General features: G+C 37.8%; 1 protein-coding gene across 2 annotated transcripts in view; it reads left to right on the top strand.

Annotated features, from left to right (window-relative positions):
• The window catches only part of MSRA (methionine sulfoxide reductase A), a 439,748-nt gene that overhangs the window by 191,808 nt on the left and 224,272 nt on the right, over window positions 1-23,668 (top strand). For both annotated transcript variants that reach the window (XM_073892526.1, XM_025873759.2), the window contains one exon: window positions 21,841-21,960. In XM_073892526.1, the coding sequence (XP_073748627.1) occupies window positions 21,841-21,960 (120 nt within the window). The remainder of the gene's footprint in view (window positions 1-21,840; window positions 21,961-23,668) is intronic.

The raw sequence follows: 23,668 nt of genomic DNA, 5'->3' as shown, positions 1-23,668 counted from the left end.
TATATTCTGTTACTAAATTTGCACACAGTTGTGTAAGAAATCAGTTTCAAAATTTAGCTTGAGGAAAAGAAGCCCTGATGAGAGAAGTGAGAAGATGTAGAGACTTTTGGAGGAAGTCTCAAGGGGACTTCTGGAAACTTCTGAAGAATTTAGTGGTGCATGGCCTAATGGGCTTTATAGAGGTAGTTTTTGTCCTCTGTGATATACATGTACCACCATTTTCTGGGTCCTTGTTGGATAAGTGACATTTGGGGGGCCGCAAGAGGAGGTGGGATGAAGGTGTGAGGTAAAATGAGATACATTTATTGACTATCTACTGGATGCCAGACAATGCTGAAAGGAAGGTATTCCCAAGGCAGAAAAATAGCGAGGGATAGGAAACTGAAAAAGGGAGTAATAGATCCATGCTAAAAAAAAAAAAAAGAAGAAGAAAGAAAAAAGAAAAAAGAAAGTGTAAATGACTGTGTGAAATGCCAGAGGGAAGATGGAATATCTTAAATTCCTCAGATTTACTGAACAGGCAACCTGGGGAGTAGCCTACAATGTTATTCAAATTATCCAGTTGTACCTGAGCCCTGTGGGTGCAGTCATGAGATCTGGAGTAAGTTGGTGGCAGGGACCCATAGCTTCTAGTGTGTTTTCACCCCTATTCCTAGAGCAAAAAGGTACCCAGGCCAAATCACTAGGGGTCACTTTAATACTGCTTAGTCTAATGAAATCACTAGTATCTCAAGCTAGTTGCCTTGTCTGAGCCTCAGTTTCATAACTGGTTCAATGAAAGCCTTGGTTTTCACTAACATCCATCCCATCTACATTGTTCCTTCTTGATGAAGTGGAATGATCCATGCTGACCTTCGCCTCTCTTCATTGTTTTTCTGCTTCACGTTGTGATTGGAGATAGTTTTGGAAGTTTTCTTCATCTGGGACCTCTTTCCCCATCCATATGTCCTACATTTTCTCTTAAGATTGAGCTGGAACTGACTTAACACATTCGACTGTGTTCATCAACACCCACTGGCAAATGTTATGGTCATTTATTCATTGAAATTCTATAAATCTCCTACCCATTCTAGAAAGAAAAATGAAATTGCAGGTACCTTAGAGAAGGCGGGGCCCACGAGCAGACAAATCTGGGAAATTAAAAGAAATACTAAAGGATGCCTCTTAGGAAAACTGAATACTATTTCTTTTTCTTATGGCTTTCTTTTTTTTGCCCCAGGCAAACTGTTGACCATATTTGTCAGGCCTTAATAAAAATCCCATAGCTCACTCTTACCCTGCCTTAGCTCTGGCCTCATGCTCATGTCCTCGGGAGGAATTTGGTTCTCCTGAATTGAGGTGCTACTTTTATTTATTATCCTCTAGTCCAGCTAGCAATCACTCACTTTCTTTCCAGGAACTGAGAGAACTGCGCTGCTTCCAGCAAGCTCGTTTTGCAAAGCCCGGGCTTTCACAGTGCAGACACTTTCAATGGTCTTCCTTTGTAGGGGAATCCACTGCCTCATCAGCCCATACCTGGGGAGCAGCTGTGGCTCCACTGTCCTTAAGGATACAGACATACTTGTGCATACTTTTTTTTTTTTTAAACTATGCTCCACACCCTGCATGGAGCCCAATGTGGGGCTTGAACTCACGACCCTAAAATTAAGAGCTAAGCTGAGATCAAGAGTTGGATGCTTAACCAATTGAGCCACCCAGGTGCCCCAAAAGTAAAACTAGCAAAGAAAATATACTGAGACCTCATTTACCTTTCTACCACCTCTACTCATCTTTAGGAGAGAGTCATAGCATTTTAGAACTGAAAACTATCTTCAAGTCCCCCTTTCCTGCCTTTTTCTCTGCTGGGTAGGTGGCCAGCAGTGATTTGCCCTAGGCCATATTTGGCAGGGTTTGTAGATGTGTGTCTGCAACCAGGGCCTGACTACCTGTCTCAGGTCATCTGAGTTGCCTTTCTAGAATCTAGCCCAGGCCATTCCCCATCTTTGCCCAGGTTCCCCCTTCTGATAAGGGGTTTGTACCTCATCAGATTGTAGCTGGAATCTGGGTTTCAGTTTGTTGCCCTGGTCTGAGCTCTCATCTGGACCAGAGTGACAACATTTGTGTGTCATCCATGTGCTTTATAAGGGACAGGGAGCCATGGAAAGGAGTGCCTTGGAAATGTGCCATGAATAGTACATTGTGTCTTTCTATTGAGCCTTTAGATACTTTATTTATGTCTAGTAAAATCCCATTACAAGCAATGCAGTTCCAGCAGAGTGCTCCATAAAATCATGCTGCCTTTTTAAGATCCACACGAACTGCCTTTTATTTACCAGGTGCCACTGAATTCCCTGTAATGAACAATGTGGTACAGCAGAATCATCCTTCAAACCCTGTATCTGTAATAAGGCAGTTCTTAATTCAACTTGCTTACGGGTGTACACAGTTTTCCATGAATATAAGCTTGTGAAGTTGTTTCTAGGAAGGCAGCATGTCATAAGGGAAAGAACATCAGCTTTGAAATCTAGGCATGCCTGGGTTGGAATCCTGGGTGTGCCTTGGTTCTGTGTCTTTGGGCAAGTGACCTAACCTCTCTGAATCTTCATTTTCTCACTGTTAAAGTGGGGTTGATTCTGCCTTCCTTGTACAGTTATTGGGGGGGATTCCATGTATACAAAGATACTGGTACAATGTGTGACTCACAGCAGGCATTTGATAAATGTGACCTCCTTAATTTTTTTCCTTTCCTTCCTTTTCTTCTTAGCACATAAGGAAAAGAATACCAGGTTATGTACTGCTTGTAGGAAAAATTTTATTTGCTCATTAATCACAGTTGTAAAATCACAGTTAAAATTGAGGGGAAGAGGAATATAGATTTCAGTTCTCCCTCTTATTCTCTCCACAGAGCCATCAGATCCAGCCGGTGATCAAGCTGGATGTTAGAAATAATTTAATGTCATCATTTTCAGATGACAAATTGAGGCTTAAAACATCCCAGTGAGTGGCCCAGAGGCACACAGCTCTCAGTGCCCCTGGTTGAGGTTAGCGTTCTGTGTTTGTTTGGCATGATGAAGACCTGGTTGATAAAAAAGAGGCAGTGAGAAGGCAGAGATATGAAGAGATGTTAGGCTTTTAAAAAAGTGATGGGTTCAGAAGTAGCTGTTAAGAAGGCATGTCTGAGTTGAGTGGTAACCAGAGAGTTTTATGCTCAGGAAATGGAGAAACTAGCTCAGAGAATTCTGTGGGCAGGAATCCAGAGAGGCTGCTTATGAGGCCACAATGCAGTCTGTTTCATTTGAAGTTGGAGGGAATGGCTCTCACATTTCACCATGGGACAGTGTGACATCTGAGGGACCAAGGGTGGCAGGAGAAGCAGCTCTGACCTTGGGTGGACTGAGAGAGGGAGTTTTGAATGTGTGCATGTGTATGTTGGGAGCGGGACGTGGAGCAAGCAGGAAAATGAGAGAAGAGAGCGGAAATGAACACTTATTGAGTACCTGCTATATGCTTGACACGTTTTATATGTTATCCATGAAATTTTTGCAGTGACTCTGTTACTAGTACTATTTATCTTCCTAGTTTATAGATGAGGAAACTAAAACTGAAAAGAGTATAAGGAGCTTTCCTGAGGCCACAAAGATAGTAAGTGTTTCAGCATATAGACCTGATTGAAATATCCACTTTCAGTGCTTCTGAATCCACGTCTACAAAAATCCAGGAATCTGGTAGAGGAAAGGGAAAAGTGAAATGAGAACTTCTTTTATTTCTATGTTCAACACTCCATTTTTCTTCATATAATCACTGAGTTTCCACTCTAGAAGCCTCAAAGGAAGATCTAAGCAATCCATAAGCTGGCACTATGGTTTCTGGGAATGCCTCCTTTATAAACACCATGATAATGATAACAGATGGTCAATTAAATTTCAGAGAATTCCAGTTCAATTCAAAAGATAACTTCCCTGAGAGGCTAATACATGCAAAGTGCCATGCTAGGTGATAGAGGAAAAACCAAGTCCAGAGAGATGGGCCCCATGTTCTAAGTTCACAGTGTAGGGAGGAGGTCACAGCATAGAAGCTAATAGTCATTACATAGGGTAGACTATAAATGTGTGATGTAGGAAGGCTTGGACATGCTTTGGGGTTCCAAGAAAAGCTGCTTTATATCTGAATGGCATTCTGGAAAGACTTAAGGGAGAAGGTGATATCTGAAATTATTCTGGGTAGGTAGACAGGATTTCCAAAGGTGGAGGTGGGGATGAAGGATGCAGGGCGTGAGCAGATAACATGAGGTTGGTGGTAATGAAATGGAGTATTCCAGTTTGGCTGAGGATAGGGTATGAGTATTAAAACTTAAACAATTACCTTAATTTTGTTGGTCACGAAAGTGGCACATGTGCATTATGTGAATGCATTATAGAAAATTTGGAAAATACAAAAATATAATAAAATATAAAAATACAAAAGAGAACAACTAGAGACAACTATTATTCCAAATTTTTATTGAATTTCCTTCCAGACTGTCTATAAATCAATCCATATAAACATCTAAAAAACCCCTCTTCTTTTTGATAATGACAGTTGGAGTACATATTTCTTACAGAAATTTGGGAAATACCAAAGAATATAAGAAGAGAATGAATATCACCTGTCATCTTACTATTAACATTTTGGTTTATTCCCTTGGAGTTTTTTTCAAACTGTATCCTTTACATCAAATATGAACACATTCTTCACGTAGCTTAATACCCTGTGTTTTCTTCCTTAACATTATATTTTGAATATTTTCCATGCAATTAAATAATCTTAGAAAAATGGATGCGTAATACTCTGTTCCAGGTTATGGGTGGACCATCATTAAATACTATTCTCTAGTATTGATTAGGTTGTTTCAAATTTTTAGTAATTATAAATAATGCTCTTAAAAAACATTTCTGAAAAATTAGCATTTGTTAATTAAAAAGTACTTGCTTCAGACTGCTTCTCAGGAGTGGAACCACAGGATAAAAGGGTGTTATTACTTTTGAGGTTCATGCATATTACCTATTCATGGTTTTAAAGAAGACAAATGACATGTTTGAAAGTATATGTGATGAAGATCAACCTGAAAGCAACATGAAATATATGTGTCAGTGAGGGAGCAGGCTGAGGTGGGATGACAGCTGGGGGGCTGTTGTCATCATCTAGCTGGTGAGTTACTGGACCAGGGTGGTGGTGATGGGAAAGGAGTGAGAGTATGAAGGACTGACTACCAGGAAACTGGGTAGGTTGAGAAAAGTAAAAGGGAAAAAACAATGGAGACTCCCAGCTTTCCTACTATGGTTTTAGGAAAAGGCTGATGCAATTGAAACAAATCTGGCTTGGTTAGTCTACTAGGTATCAGATATATTGAATTCAAGGTATCAAGGAACCTTCCAGGTAGACATACCCGGCAGGGAGTTGGAAATGCATGTCTTTATATAGCTTTCTTAGGTGGATGGTCAGGGTTAGACCTATGGATTAAGAGCCATTTTTAAATAGGTGATATGTGGTTTGAACTATAGAAAAGGGCTGCTTTAAAAAAGTGTAAGACGGAAAGTATAAATGTGTACCTCACAGTAAGCCAAAACACGCAAAGTGATTTAGGGACCTCAAACTGTCAGAAACTATAGAGAGTTTGGGGAGAAGTATGCAGTCTTAGAAGTGGGGTGGCTGTGTCACTCTTCCTATTCTCGCTAACTTTCCGGAGTCCTAGTAGTGGAGGTAGCCCTGGAAATGAATGTGAGCATGGCTGTATTCTGTGTGAGGTCTAAAAGTGGGGAAAAGAGCTGGAAGAGAGGGAATGTTTGGATAAAATGTTAAGGGAACATGTGGTGACTGCACATGTTCTGTTGAAAGCCTGGCCTCCTTGTTGGTTTCCACTCTGACAATACAGACCGCTCTTCCTATCCCATCTGTTGTCTGAGGGTTTGTTTTTCAGTGATGCCCCTATCAGGCAGAATTAGGAGAATGGGGTATGCTAGTTAACAGGGAATGGGATGTGCTGGTGAACAGAGCATGGAATGTACTAGTGAGCAGAACTTGACCGAGCCACTTTGTATAGGGTACCGAGGCAGACATGTAAGACCATCGTTCAGGAGTACCAAAGTTGTAGTGGTCAGCCTCTCACTTACTTTTAGAAAAATGATATTTTCAACAATCACAGGTCTTTACTAATCAGGTCAAAAATCACAGTGTGAATGCAAAGGGCTTAATGAAATTCTCAAGTTTCTTTGAAGTTCTTTCTGAAGATTTCAGCTGAGTATCATAAATCTTAAGGGAAGATAAAGTAATCCCACAAATATAAAAAAAATTCCATAGCCACAGATAATATTTGAGAAATGACAGATAAGAAGTTTGACTAGAAATGCAGGAATCTAAAAGTAATTCTAAATAAAAAAAATCCAGTAGGACCTTTGAAAAATTTTTATCAACTCATGATTTGGAATGATAGTACAAAAAATGTAAGTCTGAGACAATGATGTAGTTGTAATTTTGATATGATCTTTAAATCTCTTAGATGCTTAAATTTTGATATAAATTGGAATCTTTTCCCCCTTCTGTTCAGAACTTTATTTCTACAGATGTCTTTCAGAAGTTCTGGAGTGGTGGTAGTGGTGACAAGTAAATTCATTGAATCCATGACTTCCAGAGACAAGTCTGCAGACCATTGGCATCAGTACTACTTTAGGATAAAATATTCTTTAAAGAGTCATTTCGTTATTCTGTAAAAGACAACTGTTGTATTCCAGGAATCTAGGATTCACCTGTCTCTTGTAGCAGGTCACTAAATAGTCTCATCAAGTTTCAAAAGGATATTATAAAGATTACATTCTCTAAGCACAATGCAACAAAATTGCATCAAAATGAAAAGACAGTATTAAAAACATGCCATATGTTTGAAAACTAAATTGTACACCCTTAAATAACTTACGAGTTAAAAAGAAAACATGGAAATTATAAAATATTTAGAAACGAATGACAAGGAAAATACTACATATCTAAACATATTTAAATATGTGGGATGTGTCTAAAGCAAAACTTAGAGGTAAATGTGTAGCCTTAAAGACATTTATCAGAAAACAAGAATACTCGAAAATAAATAACTATTCATATCCAGAAGACAGAAAGGAACAGATTAAGAGTAAACTACACAACAAGATAATAGTAAAGAACTAACAGAAATAGAAAACAACAACAACAAAAAGGATCCATAAAAGCCAAGGTTTGTTCCTTCCTGAATAACAGTAATGCAAAGTCTCCCCCATTTCATCCCTTCTCCTCTCCAAAGACACAAGGTCCAGGTGTCTCAGAAAGTTTTATTGTAACTTCAAGGAACAAATAATCCTTTTCTAATGCAATGTTATATAAGGGGGGGGAAGTTAACCAACCCATTTTATGAGGCCAATATAACCTTGATACTAATTCTGGACAAGACAGTACAAGAAAATAAAATTATGACAAATCTTCCTTATGAACATAAATGAAAAAATTTGAAATAAAATATTAGCAAAAGTAATTCTTCAGTGTAAAATACATTGTAAGTAGGTGAGGTTTATTGAAGGATGGCTCAGAGAAATCTACAAATGTAATATACTACTTTAAGAGATGAAAGGAGGGGAAACCATCTGATCATCTCTAAAGAATGAAGCATTGTTAAAACTCAAAACTAATGCCTGATAAAAATCTATTTACAAACTAGGATTGGAAGGAAACATTTCTAACATTATAAAGGGTTTCTAACCAAGAACCTACAGCAAAACTCATACTTACTGGAGCATTCTCACAAAAATTAGGATGAGACAAAGATTTCCACTTTCACCCTTATTATTTAGCATTAAGCAGGAGGTCCTAGCTGTTGGAAGAAAGTAAAATAAGGGAAAGAGAATAATAATTGGACAAGGAAATATAAAACTGTCATTTGTACAAAATATGATTCTTTACAAAGAGGAAGTCAAAGAGAACATGGAGAAAAGCCATTAAAACTAATAAGAGCATTCTCTTAAGTTTTCTGACCGTATGGAAAGCATACTAAAATCAATGGTGTGTTTATATCCCAACCAGAAGCAATAAAAAAGTGTAATAGAAAAAGTAGAGTTTAGAGCAGCAACACAAATCATAGGATACATAAAACTATATGTAATACAAATGTATAGGACCTTTATAGAGGAATGATAACATGGTATTGAAGGACATGCAAGAAGACCTGAATAAATGGACAGCCATATTGTGTTCATTGACGGAAAGGCTCAATATTACTAATATGACAACATATTTTTCAAATTAATCTGTAAGTTCAACGTAATTCCAATCAAGACCTTAACAGGGTATGTTATGGAACTTGACAAGCTAATACTAAACTAAATTTAGGATAGTCATTTGCCAAGAATAGCAAAGAAAATTTTGAAAAACTATAAGAAAAGAAGACTTGCTGCACTAGATATCATGACTCATTAAAACTAGAGTAATCACAACCCTTGTTTTTTTCCCTACAAACATGCTTCACCCACAGTTCTTCACTCAAGCCAATCATCTTAGAGTCACCCTTGACTCTCTTTCAAACCCTGCTTCCAATCTGTCAGGAAAGGAAATCCTTTGGCTCTATCTTCAAAAATATATCCAAAATCTGATGATGACTTCCTCTGCTACCACCTGGTCTAAACTACCATTCTCTTGTACTTGGATTACAGCAGTCATTTCCTAACCATTCCCTGCTTCTGTGCTTGGTTCACTCCAGTCACTTCTCAGCAGAGGACAGCCAGAGTGATCCTTGTAAAACATAAGATGCTGGTAAAACACGGCATTCCCTCTTCTGCTCAAAACTCAACAGTGGCCATCCATGTCACTCAGTGTAAAATCCATAGTCCTTACAGTAGCCTACAAGGCCCCACACAATCTGGCTTACCTGATTTATGTTCCACTACTTCCTGTGCTCACTTCACTCAAGCCACATGACTTCTTTCCTGCCCCTTAAACATAGCGGGCATGTTCTTGGTGCCTTTGTAATGGCTGTTTCCTCTGCCTGAAATACTCCATACCCTGGATATCTGAGTGGGTGACTGCCTTCAAGTCTTTGTTTGAAGTTGCCACCTCTTTGAGGCCCACCCTGAACGCCTTATTTCATATTGCGTCCTCCCTAGCACTCCTGATTCCTCTGATCCTGCTCTACTTTTCTTTTTTTTCTAAATAGCTCTTTACATTTCCTAACTTGCTCTATCATCTACTTATTTATTATTTTTATTGTTTATTATCTGTCTTTTTCCACTAGAGTGTAAGCACTGTAAGTGGGTAGGATCTGTTTTGTTCACTCATGTATCCTAAGTGCCTAGAGCACTTCGTGGAACATAGTAGGCAATGGATATATATATTTGTGGAATAAACTAATGAAGAACAGTAGGTTATTGGTGTAGGAACAGGCAAATGAATGGAAGGTAATAGCCCAGAAATGGGAATGCTTGAGATGACATTAGAGATAAGTGGGGAAAAATGGATTGTTTAATAAATAATAATTTATTTTTGACACTTGATTATATAGAAAAAAATTGAATCCCTACTTATATCCTACATAAAGAATTTCAAGATGAATCAGCAACATAAAATGAACAAAACTTTAAAATTTCTGAAAATATACTATATAAGTTTAGTGTATGGAAAGAATTTTTATGCATGATACACACACACACACACACACAAACAAATTATAAAGGAAAAGATAGAGAAATTTAGCCACAATTAAAATTTAAAACATCTGTATGAAAATAGGCATTATAAGTGAAGTTAAAAGGCAGATCTGACACAAGATGGTATCTGCAAACAAAATTGACAAAAAAAATTAGTATTCAGAATATATAAAAACTCCAACAAATCAGTAGGGGAAAAATATAACAGCCTAAGAGAAAAGTGGACAAAAGCAATGTACAAAAGAGCAAACATGAATGTCCAACATGAAAAGATGTCAGCTTTACTGGTAATTACCCAAGTATATGTTAAAACCACAATGAAATATGATTTTTAAACCCATCTGGTTGGCAAATATTTATATCACTTCTAACACCAAATGCTTGCAAGGCTGTGGCCCAACATAGATCTCCATTTCTGCTTGTGGGTTGGTTCTGCCTGGCAAGCTTTTTGCCTGTTTGTCGCTGGGCACAAGGACCCAGAGTACCTAGAAAACAACTGCAGCCTATAATTCAGTGGATTCTTGCTATGACTCCTGATGAAAGTTTAGAGTTTGGGGGACCAGGATGTCTAACTCTGCAGAGCCAAGAGTTGTGGGGACAGGAGTACAAAGTCCCCCAGTGGTCATTGGGAATGATAGTGAGTAGAGCCAATTCTGTTTTCACACCTTGTATTTCTAATGCATGCATTCATCTTTTGGGGGACATGGTGCCCCAGTATCTTTGGGGTCTTTTTTTCAGTGCATACTCAGAATTCTGAAAGATAGTACCCTGCCCTCCATAAAGTATTGTCTCTAAACTGGGGCTGCAGCTGTGTCTCTGGGCTGTTCTGGTGCTCTATCAGGATGGCAGCTTCTGGGTGATGTGGTATATCAGAAGGTAGATGGAGACTGTAGTCATGGGTTTGTTGCTGCATCTTCTATACTGTAAACCTGGTTCTTTGGTCTGATGCGGTGTTATGTGAGACAGTAGCTGGCTGAGATTCTGAAGGCAGAGAAAGTGAAACCCATACTTGGAATATGTGTCTGTTACTGTGAGAACAAACCATTAGCTCTTTCAGTGTTTCCCCCTTGCCACCTAGTGTTTGATTGGTCCCCTTGAGGAATGGTACTATATAATGTGCTTGGAGACTATCTCTGTTGCTGGCAGGTTGGACGTCGGTGGTGGCAATAATGGGTAAGATTTGGAGGGCACACATTTGTGTGCCCTCCATCTTTGTCACTATGGCCACTTTGTTCCTGTACCCATCATGCCAGGACTAGGTGGCCAGTGAAACAGGCTGACTGATCTCCACCAGCCAGTCATTTTGTCAGCTTTGTATTTAGTGCCCGTTTCTTGTTGGATGCTCTCTGCCTGGCGTTAACATTAATATGTGATGCAAATACCTTCATACTGCATAATCACTCCAATATGTGCATCTGCATACTTTTACCTTAGATTTCCTTATTTGCAGTCTTTCAGGATTTTTTTGTTTTGTTTTTGTTTGTTTCTGGATTCTTACTAGCCAGGCAAGTCATTTGCTACTGCCTATGAGTTTACATATGTTCTAAACTTGGGCTACTTTTCCTTACATATGAAGTGGATAACTGGTGCACTTCTTGAAGGTCACCAGTTGGGAAGATTTTCCTTTACCATTATGTTTTGTGGCCACTCCTCAGTGAGACCACAGTGTAACTACTGTGCATTGTTGACTTGCATCTATACACAGTAAGCCAACCATTCATAACCAAAAATCCCCACCTTTTTCTTGTTCTTCAGCTGCTTGTATAGAATCTCCATTCAGCTATACATGTGAACTAAGGGAGTGGTGTTGGTGTAATCTTGGTGGATGCTGTAGAGGTCTGGCTACCTATTCATGCAGCTTATGCCCTATGGTTCAGCTAGTGTATAATTCTATATGTATATCTTCTATCTTATGATAGATTATTGCTGCACTCTATTGACCTTATGATTTGGTAGGTCTGACAGTACTTAGATTTTAATGGGCAGTTTCAGCCACATGGTTTCTTGATGTCCCATAGCTGGACTCTCTCAGCAAGCATCACTAATACCCAGGTTATGGTGTTGAAATCCCTTTCATCATTTAAAGAAATCAGGCTTCTTAGAGAAATATACCTGATTCCAGGTATGAGGTAGGAAATATACAAGATGAGCCTGGAACATTTTGTAATACCAAATAGCAAGGAAGTAATAGGAGACTATGGAGGATGTTTCAAAGGAACTCAGGAAGCAATTTGAAGAGGCTCTTTCTGGCCAAAGATATGTCAAGTGGAGCTTACATGAGAGAAGTGATTGAAATGGTGAAACATATAAAATATGTTTAAATAAATGAGTTTATAATGATATTTTAAAAACAAATTGGTCAGCCTTGGAATGGGCAAGTTCATCATCTTAAAGACTGCTAAGTAAATAGACATAATCAAACATTTATTTTCCCTTTCTTTTTATGAACTGAACCACTGAGTAACAAAAAGTAGTTGAGAAGAAGCTTCTCATTATTAAGATTTTTCAACTAATAAATGTAAAAGAAGTGATAGAAGATCACCATTTTGCAGCTCTCAGGGAATTAACACATCTAAGCATTGAGTATAAATGGTTGCTAATATCACAAAATGAGAGACAACTAGATATTAGATGCTTCATGATCAAAGAACATAGAAACCAGTCTGTAAAGACTGGAAAAAGTGTGTGCTCCTTTAAATGCACAGACACCAATGCAAGGCTACATGAATTATGAAGAATCAGGCAAATATGACAGCACCAGAGGAAACTAATAAAGCTCTAACTGCAAATGGAGATCTATAATTTGCCTGACAAAGAATCAAAATAATCATCATAAAGAAATTGAATGAAATGCAAGAGAACATAGATAGAAAACTAAATGAATTCAGGAAAACAGTACATGAACAAAATGAGAAGTTTAATAAAGAAATAAAGCCATTAAAAAGAACTAACCAGAAATCCTGGAGCTGAAGAATACAATGACAGAACTGGGAAATTCAGTAGAGAGCTTCAGTAACAGATTTGTTTATGAAGAAGAAAGAATCAGCAAACTCAAAGACAGATCAGTTGGAATAGCCCGCTACAGGAACAAAAAGAAAAAAGAGTGAAGGAAACCTATGTGAATTATGGGATGCACTCAAGTGAATGACCAAATTTGTATCATGGGAGTCCCAGAAGAAGATAGAAAGGGCCAGAAAGATTAAAGAAATAATTGCTGAAAACTTCCCAAATCTTGGGAAAGATATGGACATCCAAGTACAGAAAGCTCAAAGGACTGCAAGCAGATTAACCTAAGGAAGATTACTCTGAGACACATTATAATTAAAATATTAAAATTTAAAGACAAGGAGAGAATTTTGGAAAGCAGCAAGAGAAAAATGACTCATTACATATAAGGGAATCCCCATTAGGCTATGAGTGGACTTTTCTGTAGAAACCTTGTAGACCAATAGGCAGTGGGATGATATATTCAAAGTGCTGAAAGAAAAAAAAAAACATCAACCAAGAACACCATACCAAGTAATACTGTCCTTCAGAAATGAAGAAGAAATAAAGGCATTTCCAAACAAACAAAAGCTAAGGGAGTTCATTACTATTAGATTTGCCTTACCAGAAATGCTAAGGGGAGTTCTTTAAATTGAAATGAAGGTATACTAAATAACAATATGAAAACATATGAAAGTATAAAACTTGACTGGTAAAGGTAAATATATAGACAAATGCAGAATCTAATACAGCAATGGAGGTATGTAAACTGCTTTAACTCTAGTATATAAGTTAAAAAATAATGAAAATATAGCTATAATAATTTATTAACAGGTGCACAATATAAAAACTGTGACATCAAAAAGTGAGTATGAGGGGAGGAGAAATAAAGTGCAGAGTTTTTGAATGTGATGTAAAGTAAGTTATTATATAAGAGACCACTATGCAAAATTATATGGCAACAAATTAGATAACAGAAGAAATGCATAAACTCCTAGAAACATATAGCCTACCATGAAGAATAGAAAACCTGAACAAATCAATGGGACTAAGGAGATTGAGGCAATAATCAAAAATCTTCCAACAAAAAAAGCCCAGGACTATTTGGCTTCACTGGTGAATTCTACCAAACATTAAAGAAGAATTAATGCTGGTCCTTCTCAAATTCTCCCAAAAAACTGAAGAGGAAAGAATGCTTCAAAACTCATTTTATGAGGACAGCATTACCCTGATACTGAAGCCAGATAAGGATGCTACAAGACAATTACAGGCCAGCATCCCTGAAGAATATAAATGCAAAAATTCTCAACAAAATATTAGCAAGCCAAAACTCAAAAGCATATTAAAAGGATCATGCACTATGATCAAGTGGGATTTATCCCTAGGATGCAAGGATGGGTCAGCATCTGTAAAACAATAAATGTGATACATCATATTAATGGAATGAAGGATAAAAATCATATGACTCAAAGATGCAGAAAAACTGTTTGCCAAAACTCAGCACCCTTTCATGACAAACACTCTCAACAAATTTAAGAAGATGTAGAGGGAACATACCTCAACATAATAAAGGCCTTATATGACAGACCCATAGCTAACATTATACTCAATGGTGAAAAAGCCGAAAGCTTTTCTGCTCAGATCAGAAACAAGAAAAAGGTGCTCACTCTCAAAAGTCCTATTTAACATAGTGCTGGAAGTTTTAGCCAGAGTAATTAGCCAAGAAAAAGAAATAAAAGGCATCCTATCAGAAAGGAAGAAGTAAAATTTTCTCTGTCTGAAGATGGTATTATCTTATATGGAAAAAGCTCTAAAACTTCACCAAAAACAAAAAACTGTTAGAACTAATCAATGAATTCAGTGAAATTTCAGTATACAAAATCAACACCCAAAAATCAGTTGCATTTCTGTACACTAACACTGAAATATCTGAAAGAGAAATGAAAATAATCCCACTCACAATGACATCAAAACCAATAAAATGCATAGGAATAAATTTACCTGAGGAAGTGGAGTAATCTGTGCACCAAAAACTATAAGATATTGATGAAAGAAATTGAAGAAGACAAACAGAAATGGAAAGATATTCCATGTTCATGAATTGGAAGAATTAATATTGTTAAAATGTCCATACTCCCTAAAGCCATCTATAGATTTAATGCAATCCCATATCAAACTTAATATCAAAATTCCAGTGACATTTTTCACAGAAATAGAAAAACAATACAAAATTTGTATGGCACCACAAAATACCTCAAATAGCCAAAGCAGTTCTGAGAAAGAAGAACAAAGCTCTAAGCATCACACTTTATGATTTCAAATTATACTACAAAGCTATGGTAATCAAAACAGTAGGGTACTGCCATAAAAACAGACACATAGACCAATGGAATAGAATAGAGAGCCCAGAAATAAACTCACACATATATGGTTAACTAATAATTGATAATTGAGCCAAGAATACTCAAGGGGAAAAGATAGTCTTTTACATAAATGATGTTGAGAAAAGTGGATATTTACATACAGAAGAGTGAAACTGGACCCCTATCTTACACCACTCACAAAAAATAACTTGAAATGGATTGAAGTCTTGAACGTTGAGACCTGAAATCATAAAACTTTTAGAAGAAAACAGAGAAAAACTCCTTGACATTGGTCTTGACAATGATACTTTGGATATGACACCAAAAACACAAGCAACAAAAACAAAGTCAAATGAGTGGGAATACATCAAAATACGAAGCTTCTGCACAGCAGCAGAAACAGCAGAATGAAGAGACAGTGGAATGGAGGAAATAATTGCAAACCATGTATCAGATAAAGGGTTCATATCCAAAATATACAAGGAGCTCCTACAACTCAATACCCAAAAAACCCCCCAAAATTTGATTGAAAATGAAGACATTTTTCCAAAGAAGGCATACAAATGGCCAACAGGTACCTAAAAAGACACTCAACATCATTAATGACCAGGAAAATGCAAATCAAAACCACAGTTAGGTATCACCTCACACCTGTTGGAATGGCTGTTACCAAAAAGACAAAAGACCACAGATGTTGCTAGGATGTGGAGGAAAGGGAACCCTAGTGTGCTGTTGATAGGAATGTGAAGTGGCACAGTCATTATGGAAAATAGTATGGAGATTTTTCAAAAATTAAAAATAGAACTACCATATGATCCAGTGTCTTCTGGGTATATATCTAAAGGAAATGAAATCACTATCATGGAGAGATATGTACACCCCCGTGTTCATTCCAACATTATTCACAGTAACCAAGACATGGGAAATAACCTAAGTGTTCTTTGACAGATTAGATGAAGATGATGTGGTCTGTATACAGTGGAACACTATTTGGCCATAAAAAAATGAGGAAATCCTGCCATTTGTAGCAACATGGATAGACCTTGAGGGCATTATGCTAAGTGAAATTGGCCAGACTGAGAAAGACAAATGCCATCTGATCTCACTAATTTTGGAATCTTAAAAATAAAAAAGCCAAATTCATACAAAGGAGAGTAGAGTGGTGGTTTCTGGGGGTTGGGGAGGTAGGAGTAATGAGTTGATGTTGGTCAAAGGGTACAAACTTCTGTTTATAAGATGGATAAGTTCTGGGGATCTAATATACATTGTGATTACTATAGTTAATAATACTGTATACTTGAAAGTCAGTAGAAAATCTTAAATGTTTTTACTATAAAAAATAAATTGTAATTATGTGAGGTGATGGATGTGTTAACTAAACTTATTGTTGTAACTATTCATTTTTTATATATGCCAAATCATGTTGTGTACCTTAACTTGCCCAATGTCATAGATCAATTATATCTCAATAAAGCTGGAAAAATTTTTTTTTAAAGTTTCATTAAAAAGAACATAGTATCACCTATAGTTTTGCCAAAGGTTGAAATCTGAGTCTGTTCAAGGTTCTGGGTCCAGCAAATTTGCAGGAAATACCAAGGGTAGAGGAACAAGTTGAACTGTGCCGTGAGAATGCAATTGGCAAAATCTACATTGTGGGAAGCTCTGCAGGTCAGTGATTCTTGTTTCCTTCAGTGGATAAATCAGAAGGAAAAGAATGGAGAGGGAACCTGTTGATTAAAAGAACTTAAGGCCAGATGAATGGATAAAGAAGATGTGGTATATATATACAATGGAATATTATGCAGCTGTCAAAAAGAATGAAATCTTGCCATTTGCAACAATGTGGATGGAACTGGAGGGTATTATGCTGAGTGAAATAAGTCAGTCAGAGAAAGACATGTATCATATGACCTCACTGATATGAGGAATTCTTAATCTCAGAAAACAAACTGAGGGTTGCTGGAGTGGTGGGGGGTGGGAGGGATGGGGTGACTGGGTGATAGACATTGGGGAGGGTATGTGCTATGGTGAGTGCTGTGAATTGTGCAAGACTGTTGGATCAGAGATCTGTACCTCTGAAGCAAATAATACATTATATGTTAAAAAAAAAAAAAAAGAAGAAGATAGCAGGAGGGAAAGAATGAAGGGGGGGAAATCAGAGGGGGAGATGAACCATGAGAGATGATGGACTCTGAAAAACAAACTGAGGGTTCTAGAGGGGAGGGGGGTGGGGGGATGGGTTAACCTGGTGATGGGTATTAAAGAGGGCACGTTCTGCATGGAGCACTGGGTGTTATGCACAAACAGTGAATCATGGGACCCTACATCAAAAACAAATGATGTAATGTATGGTGATTAACATAACATAATAAAAAAAAGAACTTAGGCCACATCAAATTTAAAAAAAAATGAGCACAACTGAACAATTGTATCAGGATGGACACCTCGAGTGATAAACATAAAGAGACAGAAGGAAGTGATTTCTGTAAAGATCAGAGAGTGGTTACTTTTAGGGGAGGAAGGGAGTTGTGATTGGGGTGTGATACAAGGAGGAGTTCTGAGGGGGATGGAAAATTTCCGTTTCTTTTTTTTTTTAAAGATTTTATTTATTCATGAGCGACAGAGGTGGGGGGAGAGAGAGAGAGAGAAAGAAAGAGAAGCAGAGGGAGAAGCAGGCTCGCAAGGAGCAGGGAGCCCGATGCGGGACTCGATCCCAGGACCCTGGGATCATGACCTGAGCCGAAGGCTTAACCATCTGAGCCACCCAGGCGCCCAAAATTTCCATTTCTTGACCCGGCTGGTAGTTATAAGGATGTTTGCCTAATAATAATGCATTGAGGTATGCATCTGTTCTGTGTGTGGCTTTTCTGTACCTGTGTTTTACTTTATAATAAACAGTTAAAAATATAAAATATTTAATTAGGTATTTACTTAACTTTTTTAGAGAGACAGTGTGCAAGAAGGGGGGCACCTGGGGGCAGGGGGAGAGGGAGAAAGAGAATCCCAAGCAGGTTCCACACCCAGTGCAGAGCCTGATGTCGGGCTCAATCTCATGACCCTGAGATCATGACCTGAGCCGAAATCAAGAGTCGGACAGTCAACCAACTGAGCCACCCAGGTGCCCCCCAAGATATAAAATACCTTAAAATAATAATGCATACTATATCTTTTTTAATATATATATTTGATGATGTTTATGTTTTTTACTAGATTGTTGTAAATTCTGAGAAATTCTGTCATAAACTTGTTTTCTTTGTTTAAGCACATACACGCGCGTATGTGCGCATGCGCGCACACACACACACACTCAAAATCAAATAATAGAATGCTTAGGTTATACTGGAAACCACTAGATGAAACATCTGATTGCTTCAAGGAGGAGTTTTATTCTTACAACAACCCTTATTCCAAGTTAAGTACCTCTCCAGAAATTTTGACATTGATTACACACCAGGTCCCCAAAGCATTATTTTCAGCCACGCATGACCTCCCCTGGAGGCCTGTGCCCAGCTGGAGCGGGGTCATCCTCCCTCTAACAGGGGTCTTTTCTTGATCCCTATTAAACATCAAAAGGGGATTAAATAACTTGCAGCAAATATTTTGTTTGGTCTGGCCAAGATCCATTTTAAGTGTTATAACTCTATATAGCATGAGGCTATAGTGAAGACATAAAGTCTGGGGCCATCAGGGTGAGACTGGACACAATGGTCAGGTTAGGCTGGCTGCTAAAATGGCCCATCATGTACCTTGTGCATAGAATGCTGAAAGCTTGAAGTACCCTTTGGTACCATCAATGTTAGTTGTTGTGCGGGAAAGAAGTATTTTATTCAGTGAACCTCACAGACTTCTGAATGTCAGGGGCTAGAGTGCCTTCAGTTGACACTGCACAACTCCTGGGTGCTGTTTGCGGCCTTTTATGCTCAGTAATGCTGCCCACCTCACTTTTTACTTATCCTTCTCCAGAGATTCACTGTCATCATTCCTGCAGTGGTTTATTTTATGTGTCAACTTGACATGGCTGAGGGATGCCCAGATAGCCATTTCCAGATGTGTCTGTGAGGATGTTTTGGAAAGAGATCAGCATTTGAATTGGTAGATTGAGGAAAGATCACCCTCACCAATGTCGGTGGGCATCCTCCAATCTGTCAAGGATCCAGATAGAATAAAATGCCAGAAGGGTGAATTTACTCTTTGAGCTGGGACATCCATCTTTTCCTGCCTTTGTACATCAGTGATGCTGACTATGCAGCCTTCAGACTTGGATGGGGACTTACATCACGGGCTCCCCTGGTTCTCAGGCCTTTGAGTTTGGACCGGGGTTATAGTACCAGCTTTCCTGGGTCCCTGGCTTGCAGACCATCATGGACTTCTCAGCTTCTACAACTGCAGGAGCTAATCCTCCTAATAAATTTCTCTCCATATATCCTATTGGTCTGTTTCTCTGGAAAACCTTGACTAATACAATTCCCTGATCCCAGAAATGCAATGAAGTAAAATTAATAGCGAATTCTTGTTCCAGAGATTTGAGGATAGTACATTTTTATAAATACTCAGTAAATATTTAGCTATATTCACTAGCAGCAAACAACTCACTTGTAAACAGGAAGAATGGTATCTTGCACTTGTAACTCAAACAATGCATATGGTTATGCTTTTCTTTGACTCTTTTTTAAAAAATATACATTTTTCATTTTTAAAGTAATATGAATCTATTACAGACACACTTGAAAAATGAAAAAATTCCTGTATTCTCACCACTATAAAACAATCATAGTTATAACTTTGTATATTTCCTTCTCATCTATTTTGGGATGGATTTTTTTTCATAATTTTAATAAGAACATGCATATACTTGTGTTTTTTTCCTTTTAAATTTAGCCTTAGTTAATTATGATATAATCATACACATATTTCCATGTTGCATTGTTATCACAACAGTAATTTTTTTACTACATGAATTTTTGTCATATGGCTCTATCCTATTTTTTAACTGTTAATCTATTTTTGGTCAATATATTTCCCCTCACACTTGAGCAAATATATTTTTGTATAATCTATATCATTATGCACATTACATCCTGGTTATTACTGTTCTGAATTTTAGAATATTAACAAGTGTCAAGAATTTCAATAAACTTCCATCTAATTTTTCTTTCAGTTCTGTCATCAAGTCTAACAAATCCAGTGATTGTAGAAGTAGGAGGCATATATTAATTTGCCAACTGTTGTTCTTCCCAAGATCTTAATTATATATGACTTAATAAAGCTGTATAAAACTTGAGCAAGGCAGTAATCTTACTTACATCTAGAAGTTGGTCACAGAATAGCAATTGTGGACAGTTTAGAAACTCATGGTAGAAAGCGAGGGTTCTTTATTTGGAACCCAGGAAGATGTAATGCTACATTTTTGAAGTGTGTAAGTATGTGCATTTTTGAGAGCTAGGTCTTGGTTCTCACCATATGTTCCAAAAGAATCCAATAACTACTGATATGAGCACAATGTTTGCTAGTTGGATGGAATGCTATTTTTGTGAGTTCCTTTGTGTATTTATTGTTGTCTCTTTCTCTGCCTTCCCCCTTCTCTGTTTCCTCAGTCATTATATTTAGTAATAGAACTTACCCTTTGGTGAGCAGTGATTTATCACATCAAAGTTTATAATGACTTAAACATTTTTGAAGAAACTGAACACATTATGTGAAATTGTTAATTGAAAACTGCATCAATCTGTGTTGATTTTGGGATGTTTTGCCATTTAAGTCAGTAAGTTAGTGTTACCTTTCTTTGTTGGAATTTTTTTCAAAAGCATGACCAGGATGCTGATCATTAAATAAATTTATGCTTTTAATGCAAGTTATTATGTTTTAACAAGTCCATAATGAATTGAGTGTTGAAATCATTCATCAAATGCAATTATCTTTTTACTGTGTTATTTGGAAAGGTATACTTTACTAACTTCATTAAAATTTGAGGCTAAGTTTTTGCACAACTAAAGCAAAGATACAGTCTATGCAAAGAACCTTAAATAAAATTATTTGAGGTGTTAAAAATTCTTCTAAATTAATTCTTTTCTTCTTGATTTTTAACATGTTTCTTTTTAATTTGAGTATAGTTGACACACAATGTTACATTAGTCTTAGGTGTACAGCATAGTGGTTCAACAGGTTTATGCATTATGCTGTGTTCACCACAAGTGTAGCTACCATCTGTTCAGATACAACGCTATTACAGTATCATTGCCTATATTCCTTATGCTGTGCCTTTTATTCCTGTGACTTACTCATTCCATAACTGGAAGCCTGTAACTCCTACTCTCTCTCACCTATTTTGCCCATCCTCCAACTACTTCTCCCTGGCAACCATTAGTTCTCTGAATTTATAGGTCTGATTCTGCTTTTTGTTGTTTGTTCATTTCTTGTTGTTGTTATTAGTTTTTTGATTCAACTTATGAGTGAAATCACATGGTGTTAGTCTTTCTGAGTCTGACTTACTTCACGTAGCATAATACCCCCTAGGTACATTCATTTTGTCTCACATGGCATGATCTCATCCTTTTTTGTGGTTGCATGATATTCCAGTGTGTGTGTGCATGTGCATGTGTGTGTTTGTGTGTGTCTGTGTACCACATCTTCCTTATCCATCATCTATTGATGGACACTTAGGTTGCCTCCATGAAACTGTCCTTCTTCAAAGGATAAATCTTAGTTAATTTTGATTACCAAATGACACGAATAACTTCTCTTTTCTATTAAAACGGGGCTTCTAGTATGCAATGATTGCTTTTGACAAAGGATTAATCAGTGTCTTATGTTTTTCTTAGGAATGGGCTGTTTCTGGGGAGCTGAGAGGAAATTCTGGACCATGAAAGGAGTATATTCAACTCAAGTTGGTTATGCAGGAGGCTACACTCCCAATCCTACTTATAAAGAAGTCTGTTCAGGTAGGAAGAATTTGCTCCAACTTCTATTATAAGGAGCAACAAAGGGCTTGTCTCTGCTGGCAGGTGACGGGATCTTTAAAATGCAAATATAATTTTTTGTGTTGCCTTAGTCTTTTCTTTCCCATTTCTATAAGTATACTTGTTGATCTCTCACTTTATGTTTTTATTTTATTTTTTAAAGATTTATTTATTTCAGAGAGAGTGCGTTCATGTGCAAGCAGCGGGAGGGGCAGAGGGCGAGGGAGAGAATCTCAAGCAGACTCCTGGCTGAGGTGCAGACCTTGACACGGGGCTTGATCCCATGAACCTGAGATCATGGTCCGAGACAAAACCAAGAGTCAGACACTCAATCGACTGAGCCACCCAGGCTCCCCCTCTCACTTTATATTTTTAGAAGATAATAGATTTCCTATGGAATGTATCATTTAGCTTTTGCTGCAGAATAATCGCTGCAAAATTTAATTCTAAAGCAATCACTCATTAGCTTATGATTACGTGGGTCAGCAATTTGGACTGCTCTCATCTTGGTGGTTCTTCTGCTGGTCTCGTCTGGGCTCACTCATGCTACTCCAGTCAACTGGTAGGCTGCCTGGGGAGAAGTTGGTCTCGGATGACTTCACTCATAGGTCTGCATTTGGTGCTGGCTGTCCCTTTTTGTTGGCTGGGGTAGAGGGAATGATGCACCATGTCTTCAGCACACCAGCCTGGGCAAATTCACATGGTGGTGGGTGCAGAGATCCCGGGAGTAGCAAGAGAGGATAAGCCCCATTCTGCTAGCACTTTTCAAGTTTCTGTTTATATCACATTTACTAGTGTCCCACTGGCCAAAGCAAGTCACATGGTCTAGCCCAGAGTCAATGCAGGAGGGCTCCCCCAAAGGCAGGTATATAGAGGGATGTAAAGACCACAGTGGTCTACTATATGGGAAAAACGTCACACGCTGTAATTGTTTCTCTGTGGGTAAGACATTCAAATCTAGTCTATAATGAAGGGATTGGCAAACTGTGGCTTGCAGGCTAAATCCTACCCACTGCCGGGTTATATAAATAAAGTCTTATAGAAACCCAGCCATACCCATTTATTTATATATTATCTGTGAATGCTTTCATGGCACAATGGCACAGTTGAGTGGATATGACAGAGATGGTATGGCCTGCAAAACTTAAAACATTTATGAGTTAGCCCTTTACAGAAAAATATTTGGCTACCAAGATAGGGAGATGCCCCCGTGGCAAATTCTAGCTCAGATACCAGACAACCCTTCTGGATCTGTTTTTTGTTCTGGCTTCAAGGATTTCCTTTACTTCTCTGCCAGCTCACATTGTACTTAAAACATAGTGTTTTCTCTTTTAAATACTTTTTTTTTCATTTTTCAAATAAGAATGGTATATATTGAAGGTGTATGACGTGATGTTTTGATATACAGAGTGAAATGATTACTAATAGTCAAGCTAATTAACATACCCATCTCCTCACATACCTTTTTTTTTTTGTGGCAAGAGTGCCTGTGATCTACTCTCTTAGCCGATTTCAAGAGAACAATACAGTATTATTAACTACCATCACCGTGCTGTACATCAGCTCTCTAGAACTAATTCATCCTCCATAACAGAAAGTTTGTATCTTTTGACCAACAGTTCCCTGCTTCCTTCTACTCTGGCCCTTGGTAACCACCATTCTACTCTCTGTTCTATGAGTGTGATTTTTT

This window comes from Callorhinus ursinus, unplaced genomic scaffold (genome assembly GCF_003265705.2).
Source record: "Callorhinus ursinus isolate GAN/ISIS: 27379988/994484 unplaced genomic scaffold, GSC_fseal_2.0 scaffold4, whole genome shotgun sequence".
NCBI lineage: Eukaryota > Metazoa > Chordata > Mammalia > Carnivora > Otariidae > Callorhinus > Callorhinus ursinus.
Note: the sequence above shows the minus strand (reverse complement) of the source record. Positions and strands in the feature narration are given on the sequence as shown.